This window comes from Physeter macrocephalus, chromosome 1, assembly GCF_002837175.3.
Source record: "Physeter macrocephalus isolate SW-GA chromosome 1, ASM283717v5, whole genome shotgun sequence".
In the NCBI taxonomy this organism is placed as follows: domain Eukaryota; kingdom Metazoa; phylum Chordata; class Mammalia; order Artiodactyla; family Physeteridae; genus Physeter; species Physeter macrocephalus.
Genome location: NC_041214.2, coordinates 37,072,510 through 37,095,617, shown reverse-complemented (window position 1 = coordinate 37,095,617; position 23,108 = coordinate 37,072,510). Strand labels below are relative to the sequence as shown.

At 40.6% G+C, this 23,108-nt stretch overlaps 1 protein-coding gene across 1 annotated transcript in view; it reads left to right on the top strand.

The window, feature by feature from the left end:
- The window catches only part of NEK11 (NIMA related kinase 11), a 263,068-nt gene that overhangs the window by 117,744 nt on the left and 122,216 nt on the right, over positions 1-23,108 (top strand). The window contains 2 exon segments of the mRNA XM_024115178.3: positions 575-689; positions 1,769-1,968. Coding sequence (XP_023970946.1) covers positions 575-689; positions 1,769-1,968 — 315 coding nt within the window.

Genomic DNA, 23,108 nt, shown 5'->3' with positions numbered 1-23,108 from the left:
AGCCATTTATCCAGGATAACAGGTCAATTCAGCATTAGCTCTGGGTGGCAAACACACACACACACGCACACGCACACGCACACACACACAGAGTGCTTAGTTGAAATGCCTATTGAAACATTTGAGAAGTTTAACTTATTTTTTTGAAGGGGAAACTCTTTCTTGTCACCTCTTAGATCTCTTTCTTTTAGGAATTTGAAATTCACAGAATCACAGAGCTTTTAAAGCTGGAGGAGAGCTTTAAAAGACATTATTGAAGCCAGCACCTCTAGTCTTGAGATGAGGAAGCTGAGCAGGCCTGGACATCCTGCCCGCCTCACCCTCACCATGACCCTGACACTCAGGCCAAGGGAGGTTACATGCTTTGCCCAAGGTCACCTGCCGAGTTAATTCAGAGCTGTTCCTCTCATCCCAAAATGCCTTCTTGAGATTTGAAAATGTTATCATGTTTAAGGGAAAGGATTAGGTAGGCTTTTGTTTCTAAGTCGTCTTCTAAACAAGAATCTTGTTTCGTTTGTGGTAATGCTGTTTCCTCTGATCAGCTTCTCATGAATTGTTCATTACCTTCTGCGAGGAATTTGATGACCCAGCTTCAGAGAACCTGCCTGAGTCTCAGCCCATTCCTTCCCTGGACCTTGGCACACTTGGATCAAGTGTAGAGGACACCGTAGCTGACCTTGGAGATCACGGTATGAGTTTGCATTAGCCTGCAGAAGGCTGCTCTTGGATGACATGCACGTTGGTGAGGCTGACCCTCCAGTGAGCCTGGCCGGCCTCTGGGAGAAGCCTTGGGTGTATGTGGCCACCTTCCGTCAGTTTGCCAGGGCTGGGCTGTGGTGGTGAACAGCAGAGAAGCCGAGGGTTTTGTCCATCCTCTCTTGTCTTCTCTGTCATAGCGAAGATGAGCTGGAAACTCGCACCAGATGAGGGACCTCCCCTTCTACATGAGTTAAACAGCATCACTACTAACATGTGTAAGACTGTGAATGCTCTGAAGTAAGTTGTTTCCCTGGCCCTCATGAACCAGAAAAAAAGTGCTCAGAGCTGTCAGCCAAATTGGGGAGATATGTCATAGCCTAATGGTATAAAACATGAGTTTTAGAGTAAAAAAGCTGGCCCTATCAGGGAAGAACCTGGCAACAATCTGTCTAGGTCTCAGTTTCCTTTACCATGAAACTAGAATAAAGCAAATTAGCTAAGGCCTGTGATGTGCTCTCAGCTCCATGCCCAGCACATGGTAAAAGCCAAAGAGAGGGAAGCAGTTCATGGCCCTGAGGGGCAGGTCTGGGAATGTGGGGCCTCGCAGTCCTGCACCCCTCTCCCCAGGGCCGCTGACAAGTGTCAGGAACATCGTAGGCACTCAGTGAACATTCCTTGAGTGGATGAATGTGTGGATGAATGACATGTTGTCTCGACCTCTGAGAAGCAGATACCAAGACGGGACTAAAAGGGCAAGGATATTATTAGGGGAAATGTCTGCATAAAAGGAGTTAGGAAAGGAGCTAGGAAAGGCTGAGAGAACTGTCAGACTGCAATTCGAGTCTCATTCCAAGTGAAGAGAGAGGTTCTCTGGATGAGCACTAGTCTGCGAGGCAGTCAGAGGCAGCCAGGACATCAGGAAGTACTTCAGGAGACTCAGCTGTCGGAGGCTGCGTGTCCCTGTTGAGGTGGGCCTGGGGTGGGGATGGCGGAGGGGTGTGGTAGCCTCACTCTCCTTGTGGGTGAATGTCTTGAGGTGCATCCTTGTGGCTGGAACTCTCTTTGGCAGCAACTGAGTTCTCTTTCCAAAGAATGGAGGTAGTGAAACTTGGATTTGGCTGGTCATCTCAGCCCACATTTGCATTCGATGTCTTCCTGATGGAGCTGTTAGAGCTCGTGCTGCCTTCTTTAGCTGTGAGGAGACTAGGACCTGATGCTCTTCAGGTTGCCATTTGCCAACTTTTGAAATGGTGTTTTGGAAGCCACCTGGTAATGGGTGTTATTGGCAGAGAAATATGTGTATCAGATGGATTTGCATTTAGATTCTTTTCAGGTATTTCATTTATTTATTTGGTTGCATTGGGTCTTAAATGCAGCACGCAGGATCTTCGTTGTGGCATGCAGAATCTTTTCGTTGAGGCACGCGGGCTCTTCATTGCAGGGCACAGGCTTCTCTCTAGTTGTGGGGCTTGGGCTCTAGAGCACACAGGCTCAGTAGTTGCGGTACGTGGGCCCAGTTGCCCCGTGGCACGTGGGATCCTAGTTTCCCGACCAGGGATGGAACCTGCGTCCCCTGCATTGGAAGGTGGACTCCCAACCACTGGACTACCAGGGAAGTCCCCAGGTATTTCTTTAATACATTATTTGTTATTTTCCAAAGGTAAAATTTGGAAATGTAGAACTGTCCCCTGGGCCTTTCTTTCCAAGGCTATAAAACCAAGGGCTAGGCAGGCCTTTGAGTAGCACTGATATGGATGGCCTGTGCACTGCTGGAGGGCCATTCGCCATCTAGAAAGAGGAAGCCCCAGGACAGGGCGTTTAGTGGGTGGTCTAGGATCAAGAGGCCTGGGCCCAGCCTCCAAATTTCAGATAGGAAAGGGTACTTATTTCATAGACAAGAAGCCAAAGACAGTAGGTAATTTGCTCAAGGACTCCAAAGTTCCTGCTTTCTAGTGCAAGTTACTCCTAAGCTATCTCTGACCACAGAGCTGCCGGGATTCTCAGGCTAGCATCCTCCTTACCTTGCCCTTTGTCTTCTGTCGGGAGGTTTTGGTATGGCAGACCATGTGTTGAGTTACCAGCCAAACTGGAAGTGGGCCAATCCACTCCTTTGCCCACCTTGTTTACGCCATAAGGAAACTACTTAGATGCCCATTATAAGCTGTGAGAGCCAACACATAGTAGTTTTAGGTGGGCCAAATGCCTTGTAAAATACTTTAAACATTTCCCTTATTTTTTCCTCTCTGTACATTCATATTTTCTAATTTCTATTCTTTCTTTTTTCTTTTTTTTTTTTTTTGTGGTATGCGGGCCTCCCTCTGCTGTGGCCGGCTCAGCGTCCATGGCTCACGGGCCCAGCCGCTCCGCGGCATGTGGGATCCTCCCAGACTGGGGCGCGAACCCGGTTCCCCTGCATCGGCAGGCGGACGCGCAACCACTGCGCCACCAGGGAAGCCCAATTCTTTCTTAAATATTAAATTGAAAAGGGAGACTATGAAGAACTGTGAAAATGTAGCCTTTGGGTTGATGATTGGTTAGATGGTGGGTAATTGCAAGATGGTTAGTGACCTCATAGCTTAATCATGAAACTTTGAGACAGGAAACTTTAACTTGTTGATGAACTCTGAAGTGGTTAATTATTACCCCCATTTTCTTTGCCTTATAGAAGATTTGACTCCAAACTTTCAGCACCCAGAGGAGGTTGTAATTTATTTTTTATCTAGCTTGTATATGTAAAATAAAATTACACAATCATTTTTTTTTAAGCTCCTGCAGCAAATGTTTAATCAGTCTTAGATGTTGAATTGGGAAATTCCCTCTGGGATTGAGGAGTTAGTTGCAGAGAAACAAGACAGGGTGAGGCATTATTTACATCTGATATGCATTTAGTTGACAACAGCTGATTTAATCTAGCTGAAGTCATGGATAACCATTATAATCAAATGAGAAAGCATGACTGGAACGTTGAAGAAATTATTCCTATTTAACTCCTTATATGTAATGCTGATGATTACTTGCACATTAATATTTGCCAGGAGCTTCATTACACTCTAGCCTTATTTTTAGCAGCTCACAGCTGAGTTTCAGAATAGCATTTCTTGCAAAGCTGGAATAATAGCCTGGGACTCAGGGGGCCCAGACCCACCCAGAGCATGGCTCTCATAAAGCGGAGGCTGCACTGGTGTTGGCCTTAGCTGCCCACCCAGAGCCTGACCAGCTGTCACTTAATTTCCTTTTAAGCCACTCCTTGAGCAAGTCCTGAGCCCCTTCACTGTGCTCAGAGAAAGCTTAGACCTCAAGGGTTCGTAATTTGCTTGCTTGTAGGAAGCCCACATGCCCTTTTATAGTTGTAGGCTGACCTACGACTTATGGTGCCCCATCTCTTCCCTTTAAATGGTAAGGTGATTTGAACTCTGTCAGTCAATGATATATTTTTATTGTTTTAATTTTAAAAAAGAAAATGTTTACTTACTGCATTTCCATTTCTAGATAGTCACCAAGAGAAATGAAAACATGTCTACAAGAAGATCTGAATACAAATGTTCTTAGCAGTTGCATTTATAGTACCAAAAAGTAGAAACAAGTCGTGTCAATCAACAGGTGAGCAGATAAACAAACTTGTAGCTTATCCATACAGTGTAATACTCAGCAATGAAAAGAAGCAAACTATCAATACACACAAGTGTGGGTAAATATCAAAACACTGTGCTGAGAGACAGAAGCCACAAACAAAAGAATTCCTATGGAATGATTCCATTTCTATGAAGTTCTAGAACTAGCAGCACTTATCTCTAGTGATAGAAATGAGGCCAATGGTTGCCTGGGGATCGTGGTGTTGGAAATCGACTCCAAAAGTACACAAGGAGACTCTTATGGTGATGATTACCCAGATGTATATATTTGTCAAAACTTATTGAACTCTGTACTTTAAATGAGTACATTTTATTGTCCATAAATTATACCTCAGTAAGGTTGATGAATTTAAAAATATATTGATAAAATATCCAGAAAAAAAGGGAAAAGGGAAACATGAGTAATGCCTATTAGCCTGCATTTTAGCTAATGAATGGCTGAGAGAGACTGGCCTGAAGTCGTGGAGCTAGAAGGCAACAAGGAGGATCTCTAAATGTTATTTGGGACACAAAGTCCTTAGTCCAGGAAATGATCGCGGGGTTTTCTTCTAATGTCAACCGAGCAACATTGTCTCCCACAAGGAGTGTTGATAGAGTTTGGGGTCTTCTCTCAGGAAGTGAGAAGATGAGGGGCTGGAGTCCCTTGGCTATTCTCTCAGTCTTTTTGGTTGGAGGGCTCATGTTGGTGTGGTTGGGGACCCATACCAATAGGTCTAAGAGGACCTAGGACCCACGAAAGCAGCCTGAGCATAACAGAACAAAACATAACAGCCCAGACTCCAAACCCACCCAAGACTGAGACGCTGGTGGGTCTGCTTGGCTTGTCAGCCCTCGGAAAAGACGACCACATGCTGGAGGCCATGTCCATGTTTTCAGATGTCCCATCACTTCCAGAGCTCTAACCATCTTAGAGACTTGATTGATGAATATAAATTGATGGTGGTTCTGTTTCATATTTGTCATGTATTCCACTGAGTTACATTTGTGTTTCCTACTGACTCTCACATTTACTCCCAGGAATAGGCCCCTGCAGTCACTCCCTAATTTTCTGAGCTCTAGAGGATAATTAGAATGAAGCTAATATCGAATGAAGATGTGCTGATTCCCCACCCTGAGGCATATTTAATAATTCAGAGTGTTTCTTCTGCATGATAAGCTGGGTAGGTACCTCTGGCTGAAATTTGAAAGATTATATACCAATTGAAAAATTGAAGTGGATGCAGAATAACACCTGCCCAATCAGCTACTTCATTGTTGTGTCCTAAGCAGGCATAATAGAAATAAGAGGAAAATCAGTCCCCACAACATAGACGTCTCAAAATAACATTCTCAAAATAATGTTCTCACCTGGGAAAGCTGTATGTGGATTCCATGATCCACCCCTTAGATAAACATAAATTAGACAGTAGTTATTAACCTAAGGGTTCTGCTGGTAGAGCAGAGAGCATCTGTTTTGTTTTTTTTTGCCTTGCCCTATCATGGTTCAGGTTTGGAATGAATCAATTAAGCAGAAAATTAAATAAGCATCCATCATGGCTTTAAGGTAAGATAGACACAAAATATAATAGACTAAGACCTCATATAATATGTGCTTCAGACAGCATTTTGGACATACCATGGTGTGGTTTTCCTTTAGTCGATGAAATTGTTTTCCATGCATGCAATTTCATAGTTGTGCTCAGGGCTCCTGCACACCACCCTGGAGAGCATTGTCATGAGGCCAAGGGAAGCTAAGAGGCCATAGGAAATGAACACAGCAATACTGGACAGTGCCTACTTCCAGTCACATGAGTGTCTTTGACTCATATGCTAATTTTTTGTTTAAGTGATTGAAATATTCTGCTTTGGTGTTAAGGCCAGACTTTAATTTATCTATTTGTAATAGGCATTTAAATTTGTCCTCTCCGATCTTTGTAAAGGGGATTTCTGTTCTGTTTTGTGGCAGTGAGGGCCTCCTCACTATCAGCTCTAGATTCGCTTGTCGAACTTTCATTTTTTTCAAGTGAAATAACATATATCCAGAAAAAAAAACACAACAACAATAACAAAACCTTTCTGGCAAGGAACTACAGCAGTATCTAATTCCTTTTGTCACTCATGACTAGCAGCATTTTCCATTGACTTCTCTTTTTCTCTTGCTTCTAAAAAAAAAATTTCAAAATAGAAAAATAGGAAACCTACAAAAATATCCAAAATGATTGTCATGTTTCAAAGTAGTATGTCTGTGTGTGAGCAGTAATATGAATTTGACTTACTCTTAAAAAACCCATTTTTCCATGTTTGTCTTCAGAATGTTTGTGATGTTGTCAGCATTTAGAGCTCCCCAGCTGGACTTGTTTCTGAGGTTGCAGGATGGGGTCTTTGTAAATTCCCCTTGCTGTTCTGTGCATTGGCATCTACGTGTCAGAATGCATGTCATACGAATCATGAATGTGTAGTGTGACCCTACACACCCCACTTCACAGCTGACCTTGACCATCCTTTCCTGCTAATTATGGACTCGTTTGGGTTACTTTTTTTGGCATGGCTCCTTTAAATTATTAATGGGAGTTTCTTCTTACTATTAAAGATGAGCCGGCTAAGTACAGAGTTGTAGTTGAGTTTAAGATGCCTGCTATCTTTCACTACATTTTGCACCTGGACGTTTGGGGTTGTAGAGATCAAAGTGACCTTACTCTTTTCATATCTCAGGTTAATTTTCTCTTTTGAATCTAGGAAAGATGAGCAAACCCAACTCCTCTCCCCAGCTTAACTCCATGTGGCCTGTTTTCCTGGCTTCAAACAGCTTAGAATTAAATTAACTCCCCTCTTTCCCTCTACCTTCCACCTCCCCACAACCCCATTTTAAGATATAATTTGACAGTTTGCACAAGCAGTTGCTTATGACATGTGGCCTCTAATTATACATTTGGCCTCCTTTTATTTGTGAGATTACGCATTTTGAACAAGGCTAACCTTTGTGTGTTTATGGTGCCCTGGATGAGAAATTTTAGTGGTGTACTTGAGAGGGCTAGAAAGTGACTACTGGTTAAGAAAAAGCAGGTTTGGGGAAAATTTTTAAATGCTTAAAATTGAGCTTTGTGTCGTTGATGAAGACATGGGCCAGTGCCCTGGCTGTGCAGTCGTGTTCATAGGCCATGTTCGCATCTGCTCCTGGGAATGCCAGTGTTCTTTGGCACCATCCTGATGTCATTCCATACCTCGCTTCCTACTTTTTATTCAGTAAATCATACACCTACATTTTGTTGATCTCAGCTCAAAATTCCACCCAGTAGGTATCCTGGTGAGAGTATATGTTTTCTATTGTATTGACAATATTCATTGACTCACATTTGATGATACCCCTGAAAGGCATTCACATACAGGAGTGTGTCACAGCCCCGCAGCTGAGAGCTAGTAAGCCGGTCCCTCGCTACTTAAAGCATGGTCTCTGCACTCATATCACTGCCATCCTGAGGACCTGTAAGAAATGCAGAATCTTAGACCCCATCCTAGACTTGCTGGATCAGAAGATGCAAAATCCCAGTGATTCGTCTGCACATTAAAATTTGAAGAGCACTGGGCTAGGCTGTAAGCTCAGTGAGCATGTGGACCATGCCGTCTGGTTCATCTTTCAGTTTTTTTGTATTTCCATGGCTTTTAAAAAAAATTGTAGTTGATTTACAATGTTTCAGGTGTACAGCAAAGTGATGCAGTTACAAGTGTGTGTGTGTGTGAGTGTGTGTGTGTATGTATACATATATATTCTTTTTCAGATTCATTTCCATTATAGTTTGTTACAAGATATTGAATATAGTTCTGTGTGCTATATGGTTTATCTTTTTATTCTCACTTGTGGACATAGTGACTGGCTCTGAGTTGATGCTTGGTAAATATTTGTTGAATGAATGACTAAATCTAGGGGGAAAATCCTATAAGAACACTAATGCTTTTTGTCATAAACAGCATACATTTCTTGCACAGATTAATTCAATTGGGCAAACAGTAGAATAACAAGTTACCAGAAGAGGCTAATTTGTGTGCATTGCTGTTCACCTATAATTTTTGTCTCCCTCTTCTTAAGGGAGATTGTAATCTAATTTTCCCAGATGGATACTGAAAAGATGAAAAATAAAGGAGGCGTTTTGGAGACCTGGGAATAGAAATCCTCCATATCTGCTTTTTAAGTAGCCTAGGCTTTTCCTCTTTCCTTATAGATACTCCTACATTTAAATAATCTCTTACGGAAGCCACCAACAGTGCCAAAAATATGGTTTCTTCTTCTGCAATAATAATAGATCAGTATTTAGTTTAATAAAAGTGGTCACATCACCATAAGGTAATCCTCCCAGACTCCTTAACATATTTGCTGAGTGTATTCCCATTAACGGGAATGACGGGGTTTTGGGAAGCATAGTCTGTGTCACAGGCGCACACATCTCTTGTTTGCATCTGCTTAGTCTCTCCATGGAATCTATGGCAAACTTTATGTGTGACAGTGTGAGCAGACATTGGTTGGTGGATTACTCTTTCTTTTTTAATAGCAGGTTTGGTCGGGCCCCCATATGAAAATACTTTTCATGGTTGGTGGGTTGGGTCCTCTGGGAAACAGACACCGAGACTGAGGTAGAAGTACAAGAGATGTATTGAGGGTAACGTCTGCTGGAAGAAAAATGGAAGGGGATCAGGAGTAGGCAGAGAGAGTCTGTGATGCAGGTCTGACACCTGGGAAAGGTGAGCAGGAAGGAGGGAGAGGGGTAGGAAGAGCTTCACACTGCATTAAAGTTCTGAGACAGCCACCATCAGCCACATGGGGAGCTTCTAGATCAAAGATTTCCCATAGAGGAATCTTGTGTTGGGCAGAAATGTTGTGCCTTACCATCGCCACCAGCTCCAGCACTCAGCACGACCCCAAGATGCTGCAGGTGGAGTCTGGCAGCCCGCTGAATGTGCTGCAGCTAAGCAGCAAGTTTGTGGGAGGAGAGCTGAGAGACACTCTCCGTAGATGCCACAGCAGTAGTTCATCTGAGTCATCCATATGCTTGAGATGACAAAAATAGTATTTGGATAAACAGTCTATAATTCAATACTTTTCTCTAACTTCAAGTAACCTTACCTCCAATATGTTCAAAGTAAAAATGACTGAAACTTCTGGAATAACCAAAGACATTTCACAAAACTCCACTGGACTGGAAGCCAAGAGTGTATTGAAAGAGGTTTGGAGCCAGACTTTATCTTTTCCCCGCTTCTGTCATTTACCAGCTGTGTGAACTTGGGCAAAAAATTTATATTTCCAAGCCTCAGTTTTCTCATCCATATAATGGGAGTAGTAGTAATACCCAGTCTTTGGGGGTTAAGTGAGGAATAAATTAGATGATACACAAATAACTTAGCATGGTACATGAAACATAGAAAGCGCACAACAATCTCTTACTGAAAACATACCATGTCAAAGCAAGTTGCAGTATTTTCTCAAGTTCCACATAAAACCTTTGCAATTGGTGATGAGATAATTCAGTTTTTAACCACCCAGGCGAACTTCTGATTATAATTTATAAGCACCTTCACTCTATGAATTAAGTATGATTTGGAATACAATACTTTTTTTGCTGTAGTTTTTGCATATGGGAAATGTGAAATGACTCAGGCTCATTAGTTCCCTCTGTCAAATTATGGCCTTAATTATGTCCATCTGGGCCAGTTAGTTTAGCACCAAGAAAAATTACCTTCTTTGTCAAGACCATAGGCAGCCCCCAGAGCCAAAGCTGAGTCTCTACAGATATGTGTGTTCTCCTGTTCACGGGTCAGGAGTGCTGTTGTTATACCGCGAAGCATAACCTAGGACAAAGTTACTGCTTTAAAAGATGCTCCTTTTGGTGGTGCAGTAGTTGAGAATCTGCCTGCCAATGCAGGGGACACGGGTTCGAGCCCTGGTCTGGGAAGATCGCACATGCCACGGAGCAACTGGGCCCGTGAGCCACAATTACTGAGCCTGCACCTCTGGAGCCTGTGCTCCGCAACGAGAGAGGCTGCGATAGTGAGAGGCCCGCGCACCGCGATAAAGACTGACCCCCGCTTGCCACAACTAGAGAAAGTCCTTGCACAGAAACGAAGACCCAACACAGCCATAAATAAATAAATTTAAAAGATGCTCCTTTGCCAGCCATCCTAAGCCTGTAAACTGGCAGCTAAAATTTCTAGCTATTTTCTCTAAAATCATTATAAATGTAAAAATATTTTGTGCTAAGGAGCATAATAAGGACAAGAATATACATTCTTTTTCCACTATAGTCTCATTTGGGATTTAGGCCAAACTCAGTAGATCAAAATAAAGAGCTTGATAGGCATAACTATATGACTTTTGCAATGAAATATTCAAGTAATGCATGCAGTTATTTTAATGGAACTCTCTGCTCTGGGTTTGTAATGAAATGAGGGAACTTTTCTGGATCACAGGGATTTGTTCTGTACTCTACCTCGGAGGTTGTATGTATGAGTGACCTCCTGGTTTTAGACAAGTTGCTCTGAATTCTTTCTATTATTTTCTCCTTTAGTGAGAAAATAAAGGAATTTCAGCAGGCTGCTTTTCCATAGCGTAGATTGCTAAACTAGGGAAGAGTCTGTGCTCATTTCTAATGAACGTATGATTTTGCCTCCCTAGGGCTGGCTGCACATGGAATTAGAATATTCCAGATATGATTTTATGTGTGTAGTTAAATCATTTAATTCTTACCACAAATCTGGTGAGATAGGCAGGCCATATTTATTTTAAAGAAGGGCATGTATGTCCTAGATGTGATATAGTAGCTTGTTCAAAACAGTGTTTTTGGACTATTGTATGTCATAAACAACTATAAGGTATCTTCAGATATTTTCTGAAATTTGTAAGATATTTTCTTAAAGTAAAAATTCTAGATTATCCTAGTAATAATATGATTCTCAATTCTCAATCCTATTTTTAAGTGGGAGAGTAAAGCAGAAGCTGTGGTTAGAGGGCCAGGGTTGCTTACACCTTGGGTCTGCCCCTAGAGTGGGCTATGCCTGTGATGTCGCTCATCATATCAGAAGGTGGGAGGTTTGGAATGGCTGCTTGAAGGGAAGGCAGGGCAGGCTGGCTGTGATCCTCCATCTGAGGGGCCGAGTCTCAGGCTTCTCCACACTCAGGAGGGAGCAGGTCTTAATAGTCTGTGTCAGGCTGCCTCATGCACAGGAGGCTGAGGAGGCCACCTGGCTCCTTAAGTCAAGTGCCCTTGCTCATATGTATTCTGAGTCAGGCTTTCCAAACAGGCTGCTCATTGAAATTCCTCATGAAAAATGTAAAACACAAATGCCATGGTCTCTGTCTTCTTAGGCTCTGGTTTACATCAGTGGTTCTCAACCGAACATCAGAACCACCTGGAGAGCTTGCTAAAATGCAGATTGCTGGCTTGGTGACATGCAGGAGCTAGCCCGCGTGGGCTCTCAGAGCTCATGGGTACCTCTCCGGCCAATCTCGTGTCCAGTGATCACCTGAAATCTGCTATGCTGAGTATTTACACCAGGAGCATTGGCAAATGCTACTAATCAGTGTTTCTCTTTCCTTAAACCCTCAGCAGCACACCAGGGTGGGACCCCGCCCCCGAGCTTCTGATTCAGCAGGTCAGGGACAGGGCCCAAGAGTCTGCATTTCTAACAAGTTCCCTGGTGACACGGCTGCTGCTGGTTTGAGAAGTGCACGCTAAGAAGAATTTGTCTAAAACTATGTTGTCCAGTTTGATAACCACTAGCCCATGTGGTTATTTAAATTTTAATTAATTAGAAGTAACTAAAAATTTAAAATCTGTTCCTCAGTCACATTAGTCACACTTCAACTGCTTAAACTAATATAATATTATATGTCTTTTATATCTCAATAAAATGGGGGGGTGGTGCTTTAAGAGTCCCATGAGGTTAGTGGTTCCTGTGCTGGACCGCACATTTCTAGAATGTTTCATCATTACAGAAAGTCCCATTGGACAGCACTGCCCGAGGATAAAAGCTGTGCACCTAAATTGTTTTTAAAGTTCCACAGGTAATTCTGGTGAGAAGCCTGTTTCAGTGATCACTACAATTATTAAATGTTGATCTTATATTTCAGCTCTCTAAAAATCAAACTCACAAAAAATTCTGTATTTCCCATTTTCTAGTTCTTACTAGGGAGGAAGGATCAGTTTGCTGAAATTCTCAAATACTGACAACACTTATTAATGACGCTTTTTTTTTTTTTTTTTTTTGCTTTTTTTTGCGGTATGTGGGCCTCTCACTGTTGTGGCCTCTCCCGTTGCGGAGCACAGGCTCAGTGGCCATGGCTCACGGGCCTAGCTGCTCCATGGCATGTGGGATCTTCCCGGACCGGGACACGAACCCGTGTCCCCTGCATCGGCAGGCGGACTCTCAACCACTGCGCCACCAGGGAAGCCCTAATGACCCTTTTTTATAGCTGAGGACACTGAAGTGCAAAGAGGTAAAGATAGAAGAGGTTTTGAACTTTAACTGGGATCCAGCCCCAAGCCCATAACTCTTTCACTCCAGAGGTTTCTCCTCTGTGTTGTGACAGCTTTCCACTAAGGAGACAATGTTTTTACAGGTGTTTGGTGATGGTATCATCTCCAGATCACATCAGGGCCCAGGTCTGAGAGACTGTTATCTTGCCTCAGATGAAATTTATGGCAAGTGAAGGCCCCGGAGGTCTTTCAGACTTTATCTAATAATTCTCTCCCAACCAGTGGGTCATATCAATGAATCAGGAGTGTTCCAACAGCAGATTACACAAGACTAAAGAGGGAATAGGATTTAATTAGAGATGAAGGGTCAGGTGAAATCGTTAAGAGTCATTAGTGACATCTGTGGAGCAGGTCACCAAAACCTGAGTTCACGAGGCCTCGATAGGCAGATAGAGGCTTGATGTTGTGGCCAGCAGAGAGCTGGCCTGGGATGCCACCACGGTAGGTGTGTTTCTTATGTGTTGCTGGGTGATGGTCTGTTTATTATCGATACATAGCCTGGTATGTAGAAGTGTGCTTTGTGAGTTACTGTCTCCAAGGTGCTTGTGTGGCCTAAACAATATCCATTTTATTTCAGTTCCTATGTGACTGAAATTTTGTTTTTTACTGCAATCAAAAAACTAGCCAGTAGTGCTTCTTTTCCTCTGAAAGATTTATTATAATAGACTTTATTTTCTTAAGTGGCAGTTTGCTTCTCTGAGCTTCAAAAGCTGTTGCCTTAACTGTTCTGAAAAAATAACTTCAAAACTACTTTTCCTCCCTTCTTTCTGGGCTTCCTTTTAGGAATTCTGGAATTCCTCCTATTAGGAATTTCCTATTGCCATTATCTTTGTACCTTCATAGGTGCCATTATATTCTGGCCTTTGTGGAACCTATATTCAATGGGGGGTGTGTGGCATGGACAGTAAACAAGATAAATATGTAAAACACATAGCACGTGGGAAAGTGATGAGTACTCAAGAGGACAAATGATGCAAGAAGGAGGAAAGGAAGCTTCAGGGAGGGGTTGACATTTTAGATGGGCCACAATGTTGAGTTTTGAATAAAGACTTGAAGAAAGTGGATGAGTGGGCCAGTCAGCATCTTGGGCATGAGTGTTTCCGGTAGAGGAGGCATCAAGTGCAAAGTCCAAGGCAAGAGTCTGCCAGGTGTCTTCAAGGAGCAGCAGGGCCAGTGGGCTGGAGGGAGGTTGTGAGGAGTGGGGCAGAGGGGGATGAATTCAGATTATGGGATACACGGTCATACAGGGTGAGACATGCTAAGTAAATAAGCCAGACACAAAAGGACAAAAATTGCATGATTCCACTTATATGAGTGACATAGAGCAGTCAAATTCATAGAGACAGAAAGTAGATGGTGGTTGCCAAGGGCTGGGGTAAAGGGGGATAGGGAGTTATTGTTTAATGCATAGAGAGTTTCAGTTTGGGAAGATTAAAAAGCTCTGGAGGTAGATGGTGGTGATGGTTTGCACAACAGCGTGAATGTACTTCATACCACTGAACTGTACACTTACAAAGGTAAACTTTATGTTAGTTTACCACAATAAAAAACTAGTTAAAATTATAAATATAATTTGGAGTCAGGCTATGTGGAATCTTGAGTATGTTAGTCTAAGAAATAGAAACTTTTCTCACAAAAGGATGGGAGGCCACTGAAAGGTTTTGAGCAGAAGAATGAAAATAAATACATGAAAAGCTCATGCAGCTCAATATCAGAAAAAAAAACAACCCAATCAAAAAATGGGCAGAAGATCTAAATAGACATTTCTCCAAAGAAGACATCCAGATGGCCAAAGATCACATGAAAAAATGCTCAACATTGCTAATTATTAGAGAAATGCAAAACAAAACTACAATGAGGTATCACCTCACTCCAGTAAGAATGGCCACCATCAAAAAGTCTACAAGCAATAAATGTTGTGGAGAAAAGGTAACCCTCCTACACTGTTGGTGGGAATGTAAATTGGTGCAGCCACTATGGAGAACAGTGTGGAAGTTCCTTAAAAAACTAAAAGTAGAACTACCATGTGATCCAGCAGTCCCACTCCTGGGCATATATCTGGAGAAAACCATACTTTGAAGAGATACGTGCACCCCAATGTTCATTGCAGCACTCACTATTTACAATAGCCAAGATATGGAAGCAACATAAATATATATCAACAGATGAATGGATAAAGAATATGTGATGGAACATTACTCAGCCATGAAAAAGAATGAAATGATGCCATTTGCAACAACATGGATGGACCTGGAGATTATCGTACTAAGCAAAGTAAGTCAGAAGAGAAAGATAAATACCATATGATATCACTTATATGTGGAATCAAAAAAAATGATACAAATGAACTTATTTACAAAACAGAAACAGACTCACAGACTTAGAAAACAAACTTCTGGTTACCAAAGGGGAAGGGTGGGAGGGAGGGATAAATTAAGAGGTTGGGATTAATGTATACACACTACTATATATAAAATAGATAATCAACAAGGACCTACTGTAGAGCACAGAGAACTCTACTCAATACTCTGTAATAACCTATATGGGAGAAGAATCTGAAAAATAATTGATATGTGCATATGTATAACTAAATCACTTTGCTGTACACCTGAAACTAACACAACGTTGTAAATTAACTATACTCAATATAAAATAAAAAGTTAAGTAAAGGGGATTAGCTCAAAATGGCAGAGTGGAAGGATTTGAGCTCACTCCTTCTTAGGTAGACACCAAAATCACAACCAACTGCTGAACAACCTCGATGAAAAAACACTGGAACCTACCAAAAAAGATGCCCTACATCCAAAGGCAAGAAGAAGCCACAAGACAGTAGGAGGGTCGCAATTGTGATAAAATCAAATCCCACACCTGCTGGGTGGGTGACCCACAAACTGGAAAACAATTATACCACAGAAGTTCCAACACTTTTCAGGAGTAAAAGTCCTGAGCCCCATGTCAGCCTTCCCAGCCTGGGGGTCTGACAACGGGAGGAGGAGCCCACAGAGAATCTGGCTTTGAAAGCTGGGGGAAGCAGAAGCTCCACTCTTCGAGGGCACACACAAGGTTCCATGCACACCAGGACCCAGGGGAAAAAAGCAGTGACCTCATAAGAGACTGGGTCAGACCTACCTGTTAGTATTGGAGGGTCTCCTGCAGAGGCAGGGAGGCGGCTGTGGCTCATGGCAGGGACAAAGACACTGGCAGTGGCAGGTCTGGGGAGTACTCATTGATGTGAGCCCTCCCAGAGGCTGCCATTAGCCCCACCCTATAACCTGTAGGCTCCAGTGCTGGGATGCCTCAGGCCAAACAACCAACAGGGCTGGAACACAGCCCCACCCATTAGCAGACAAGCTGGTAAAAGTCTTCCTGAGCACAGCCCTGCCCATCAGAGGGACAAGACTCAGCTTTACCCACCAGTGGGCAGGAACCAATCCCTCCCATCAGGAAACTTGCACAAGCCTCTTAGACAGCCTCATCCACCAGAAGGCAGACAGCAGAAGCAAGAAGAACTACAGTCCTGCAGCCTGCAGAATGGAAACCACAATCACAGAAAGTTAGACAAAATGAGATGGCAGAGGAATATGCCCCAGATGAAGGAACAAGGTAAAACCCCAGAAGAACTAAGTGAAGTGGAGATAGGCAACCTACTGGAAAAAGAATTTAGAATAATGACCATGAAGATGATACCGAAGATCTCAGAAAAAGTATAGAGGCAAGGATTGAGAAGACACAAGAAATGTTTAACAAAGGCCTAGAAGAACTAAAGAACAAACAAACAGAGATGAACAATATAATAACTGAAATGAAAAATACACTAGAAGGAAGCAGTAGCAGAATAACTGAAGCATAAGAACAAATAATTGACCTGGAAGACAGAATGGTGGAAATCACTGCCACGGAACAGAATAAAGAAAAAAGAATGAAAAGAAATGAAGACAGTCTAAGAGATATCTGGGACAACATTGCATTCATTATAGGTGTCCCGGAAGGAGAAGAGAGAGAGAAAGGACCTGAGAAAATATGTGAAGAGGTAATAGCTGAAAACTTCCCTAACATGGGAAAGGAAACAATCACCCAAGTCCAGGAAGAGAGAGTCCCAGGCAGGATAAACCCAAAGAGGATCATGCCAAGACACATAGTAATCAAATTGACAAAAATTAAAGACAGGGCTTCCCTGGTGGCACAGTGGTTAAGAATCCACCTGCCAATGCAGGGGACACGGGTTCAAGCCCTGGTCTGGGAAGACCCCCCATGCCGTGGAGAAAATAAGCCCATGAGCCACAACTACTGAGCCTGTGCTCTAGAGCCTGTGAGCCACAACTACTGAAGCCTGCATGCCTAGAGCCCATGCTCTGCAATGAGAGAAGCCACTGCAATGAGAAGTCCTCACACCGCAATAGAGTAGCCCCCACTTGCCGCAGCTAGAGAAAGCCTGTGCACAGCAATGAAGACCCAGCACAGCCAAAAAAATAAAAATAAATAAATTTAAAAATATATAAAGGCAAAGAAAAAATATTAAAAACAGCAAGGGAAAAACAACAAATAACATATAAGGGAACCCGCATAAGGCTATCGACTGATTTTTCAGCAGAAACTCTGCAGGCTAGAAGGGAGTGGCATGTTATATTTAAAGTGCTGAAAGGGAAGAACCTACAACCAAGAATACTCAACCCAGCAAGGCTCTCATTCAGAGATGACAGAGAAGTCAAAAGCTTTACAGACAAGCAAAAGCTATGAGAATTCAGTACCACCAGACCAGCTTTGCAACAAATGCTAAAAACATAAAATAAAGATGAATTGTCACAGGGGAAAAAAAATAAAGCATATCACTGCTGAACAAAAAAGAAGAATGAAAATCAAAAACTCCATTTGTAGGCAAGGTACGGTGGAAAACATTTTACACTGGTTACCTCTAAACCCATACAGTGCTGTATGGAAGACATGATTGCCTCCATTTGATTACTTTACTTTTTAACTGTTTATTCTGAAATAAGTTTAGACATACAGAAAACTTGCAAAAAATAGTACAGTGAGTTTCTGTATCCCCTTCACTCAGCTCCCCTAAAGTTAACATCTTACTTAGCCAAAGTACAGTAATCAAAAACCGGAAAAGTAACAATACTGTTAACTAAATACTAATCTTATTCCAGTTTTACCAGTCCCCTGCTCCCCAAAGGTATTTATTGTTGTGTCTCCTTCATCTCCCTCAATCTGTGACAGCCCTCAGTTTATCAGCCTCTTTCCTGACCTTGGTACTTTTGATAAGTAATGGTCACTTACTTTGTAGCATATCTCTTACTGTGGGTTTGTCTGACGTTTTCTCAGTTAGATTGAGGTTACACATTCTGGGAAAGACTAACATAGAAGTGACGTGTCCTCAGTGTATCACGTCGGGTACAGTATGTGATGTTGATGTGTCATGCTTGATCACTTGGATGAGGTGGCGTCTTCCTTGCAGAAGGTGGTGTCTCTGTAAACGTACCGGTTTTTTTTTTTTCTTTTGTAATTGGCAATTGACATTAGTTTTACCTTATGGAGAAGCCTACTTTCTTCCCACCACCTGTTTTGGGAATTTGTTCTCAGTGATGATGAACAAAATAACAGACGTAGCCCAGAGCCAGCTATTTAATAAACCCTAGGCTACCAGTTTTCAAAGTTTTGATCTCAAGACACATTTACACTCTTAAAATTATTCAGGACACCAAAGAGCTTTTGTTTATGTGGTTATACCTATGAGAATTTAAACAATAGCCAGTTAAAAATAGCAATAATAAACCTGTTGCATGTTAACAAAAATAGTGTATTTATTCTTAAAATTATTTTTTGTTTGCTAAGTGATTATTTCTCCACATATAATTGAAATATACACCAGTTTTGTATATCAAATTCCTGCTTGTATATTTACATTAATACGGGGCTTGATTCCCTCACTAAAAATCTGTTATGATGGTAGTGTCATGATATATTTAAATATTTGGTAGGAACTACACTCCTTCGTTGCTTTTATTTATTGATTTGTTTGTTTATTAGTGTTTTTGCTACTTTATTTTATCTTAATTATTTAAATTTTATTTTTTTGTGGGAAGAAAAATTAACAGGAGATCTAGCCTCTTAACACAGTTTTCAGTGTACAGTATACTAATGTAGATCATAGATAGTGTCATACAAAAGATCACTAGAACTTATTCATCTTACTGAACTAAAACTCTGGGCCCATTTATTAGTAGCTCCCCATGTCCTCCTCTCCCCAGCCTTTGGCAACCACCATTTCTTTCTTTGATTCTATGAATTTGAGTATTTTAGAAACCTCAAATAAGTGGAGTCATATGGTATTCATCCTTCTGTGACTGGCTTATTTCACCTAGCATAATGTCCTCAAGGTTATGTTGTCACATATTATGAAAATTAACTATAATTTCCAAAAACAATTATTGAGGAGGGTAACATTGGTTTACATTTTCATAATTTTAAAAAAGTAACTGGCTTAATAGAAGGCGGCTGGATTCTCATATCTGCTTTGCATTTAGACTATCGTGATGTTACATGTCACATAGTGTCTGGAAAACTCCACTGTGTACACCTGAGGGGTTGAGAGTGAAAAAGGAAAATAACGTCTTGGTATTGTTATGAAGTTAGCTTTGGAATCACTTGAAAGCATGTCAGGGACTCCCAGGGTCCCTGGACCACATTTGTGAGAATTGTTCCTCTGGGCATAAAGGGAGACACTGAAAGATTGAGCATTAAATATTCCTGGATCTCATGAATAATTTCTCCATTTGTACTGCCCTGTTAAATAAATTTTTAATAAACTAGAAAAAAGATAATGAAGCAGCAGGAGCCCTTTTCATGAATAGGGTGCTCTAAGGTAAAAACTCTATTTGAATTTCATGGGTGTGAAATCATTAATAAGCAGAAGTAATGTTGCCAGTGTTATTGTAATGGTCATAAAAATCTGCAGTCTTACTGAGATGATGCACTTTTATGCTTTAATTGACATCATTTTTTGTGCTAACTGGATGCAAGGTCTTGAAACTGTCTGCGGGGCTTCCTGCAGGGTTAATTGTGCACTGCAGCACACTCACACGCTACATATTTCCTCCAAAGAGTCTGGGAGTTTCTAAACCAACCACCCAAACTCTGGGCTCCAGCATTTGCTTGGTGAGCAGTTTTTCATTACTGAGGAATCCCAAATACAGTGCAAATTGTCTAATTAATTATTTTGTGTTACTCTTCAACTTTTCGGAAAAATTGTCCTTGGAGAGCTGTAGCATCAGCACATGCAATCACTGCTTTAGAGCAAGTTGATTTCTAGCTCTCATTGTCATGGAGATAAAACCTTCAGACACTGGGAGTTATGGTGACAGTGAAATCTGCTTTTTCTCTGGTGGCATGGGATTTTACAGCATGTCTTTTGATGGATTTTTCTATGTCATCATTGATAAAGTACACATATAGCTATCTCTGTTTGAATTTATCTAGCTATATTCTTAAATGAATATATTCCTATTTTGTTTTATTTTCTCTCAGGAAGATATAAAGTTATTTTTAGTTGAATGGCCTGTGAAAAATTAGGTGCATTTGCCAAAGATACCTAATGTACTGATGGAATAAATACAGTTTTAGTTTTCTAGTTGAATGCACAGCAAAAGCACTGTTGGGTCCAAATTTGTATTTCCATATATGCACCTCATCCATTGACAAGATTTATTAGATCCTATAAGTTTCCTTGGGGCTTTTCAGTAGAAAAAGCCCTGTTAATTCAGATCTAAGTCAGAAATGCATAACATTTTTTCACTTTAACACTGATCATTTCCCCCTTCCCCATTGTTTAAAATAATCATTTCCATTTTATTGAGTGAAGCAATATAATACTCATGCTATTTACATTTGTAAAACTTGTATAAATTGTCTTTTCTAGTTAAATATTTTGGTAATAATTATCTTACCATTTTAATTGTGAATTTTTCTTATGATTTAAATGTACCTTTACAACTAATTACATAGGAGAGACCACAATGATTTACAAAATGTAAAATATATTTTCCCTTTTTATTTCTCTAAGAAAATTTCATCCTACCTAGGATCATTCAATTGGATGCATCCTCTCAACTCTGTTTTTATATGATAAGCACAAAGAATAGAATATATGGATTGATTTCTGCCCTAATTTCTGGCACAGAGCTCCTAAAACCCTTGTAATTTCCTAAGTGATAAGAGCACTAGGAGCATCTTTTGTTCTAATATTTGTTCTTTGACACTGGTTCCTGACACAGAGCTCCTAAATCGCTTGGAATTTCCTGGCAGATAAGAATGTCTTTTGTTCTAATTAGGTGACTCTTGGTGTTCTCCTGCATGGGGGCTGGTCACCAGAAAGACTAAGCCATGATTAGTAGCTTAGAACTTTCAACCCCACCCTTCATTGTCCAGAGAGGGAAAGGGGGCTGGAAATAGAGTTAACCCCCCCTCCGCCAAAAGTCCCAAAAGTATGGAGAGCTTCTGAGTTGGTGAACACACAGGGGTTCTTGGAGAGTGGGGTTCCCAGAGAGGGCATGGAAGCTCCATGTCCCTTCCCATGAGATTGCCCTACAGTCTCTTCCATCTGGATGTTCATCTCTGTCATTTTTCATATCCTTTTACAATAAACTGGTAAATGTAAGTAAGTGTTTCCCTGCATGTGTAAAGTGTGCTTAGTAAACATTTTCTTAATGAATGAATGGAAACACATGTTTCATATGGTGACTATTATGTGAGGTAATATATTGAAGGCCCTTTGTAAGTTGAAATGATGAGAATTTAGTGTATGAAAATGGCATTGCTTTATTTAGTGAAGAAAAATAGATTTAAATTAGTGGTCTTGAAACAATTGCATGTTTGATAACAAAATTAGATTCCTGCCTTATACAACACAAAAATAAATTATAATTTATTAAAAATTTAAAAGTATAAAACAATCAAAGAAGAAAATATTGGAGAATAATTTCATAATCTTGGTGTAAGAAATTTCTGATAATTATGAAATAAACCCAGAAAGCATAAAAGACATATAGATTTGCCTATATAAAAACACAAAAATGTCTATATAGTAAAAACCATAATAAACAAAATTAAAAGACAAATGAGAAATAAATTAAGAAATTTATAATTCTTATAATGTTTACAATCTATAATATATAAAATATACATGATATCTATCTATATTTCAATTCATAAATCACAAAGAAAAGGAAAAATAACCCAGTAGAAAAATGAGCAAGGTAGGAACACCTAAATATATTAAAAAAATACTAACAGACAAAAAGGGAGAAATTGACAGGAATACAATAATAGTAGGAGACTTTCACACTGCACTGACATCAATGGACAGATCTTCCAGACAGAAAATCAATAGGGTAACAGAGATCCTAAATGACACATTAGAACAGTTGGACTTGATATCTATAGGACACCACGTCCAAAAAACCAGAATACACGTTCTTTTCAAGCATGCATGGAACATTCTCTAGGATAGACCACATATTAGGACACAAAACAATCCTCAGCAAATTTAAGAGGATAAAAATTATTTCAAGCATCTTTTGTGACCATAACAGTATGAAACTAGAAATCAACCACAGAAAGAAAAACAGGAAATAAAAGATCACATGGAGACTAAATAACATGCTACTAAAAATCCAGTGGGTCAACAATGAAATCAAAGAGGAAAGCAGAAAATACTCAGAGACAAATGACAAAGAAAACACAACCTTACAAAATCTATGGAATGCAGCAAAAGTGGTTCTAAGAGGGAAGTTCATAGCAAGACAGGCCCTCCTCAAGAAGCAAGAAAAAATCTTCAAATAAACAACCTAACCTACCACCTAAAAGAATTAGAAAAAGAAAAACAAAGTCAGCAGAAGGAAGGAAATAATAAAGATCAAAGAGGAAATAAATAAAATAGAGAAAAAATAGAAAGGATCAATAAAACCAAGAGCTGGTTTTTGAAAGGATAAACAAAATCAACAAATCTCTAACCAGGCTCACCAAGAAGAAAAGACAAATAAACAAAATAAGAAATGAAAGAAGAGAAATAACAACTGATATAGCAGAAATTTTAAAAATCATAAGAAAATACTCTGAACAGTTATATGCCAACAAATTGGACAACCTAGAAGGAATGGACAAGTTTCAAGAAACATACCACCAAAATTGAGTCAAGAAGAAAAAGATCATTTGAACAGAATGATCACTAGAAGTGAAATAGAAACTGTAATAAAAAAAAAAAAAAAAAAAAAAAAAA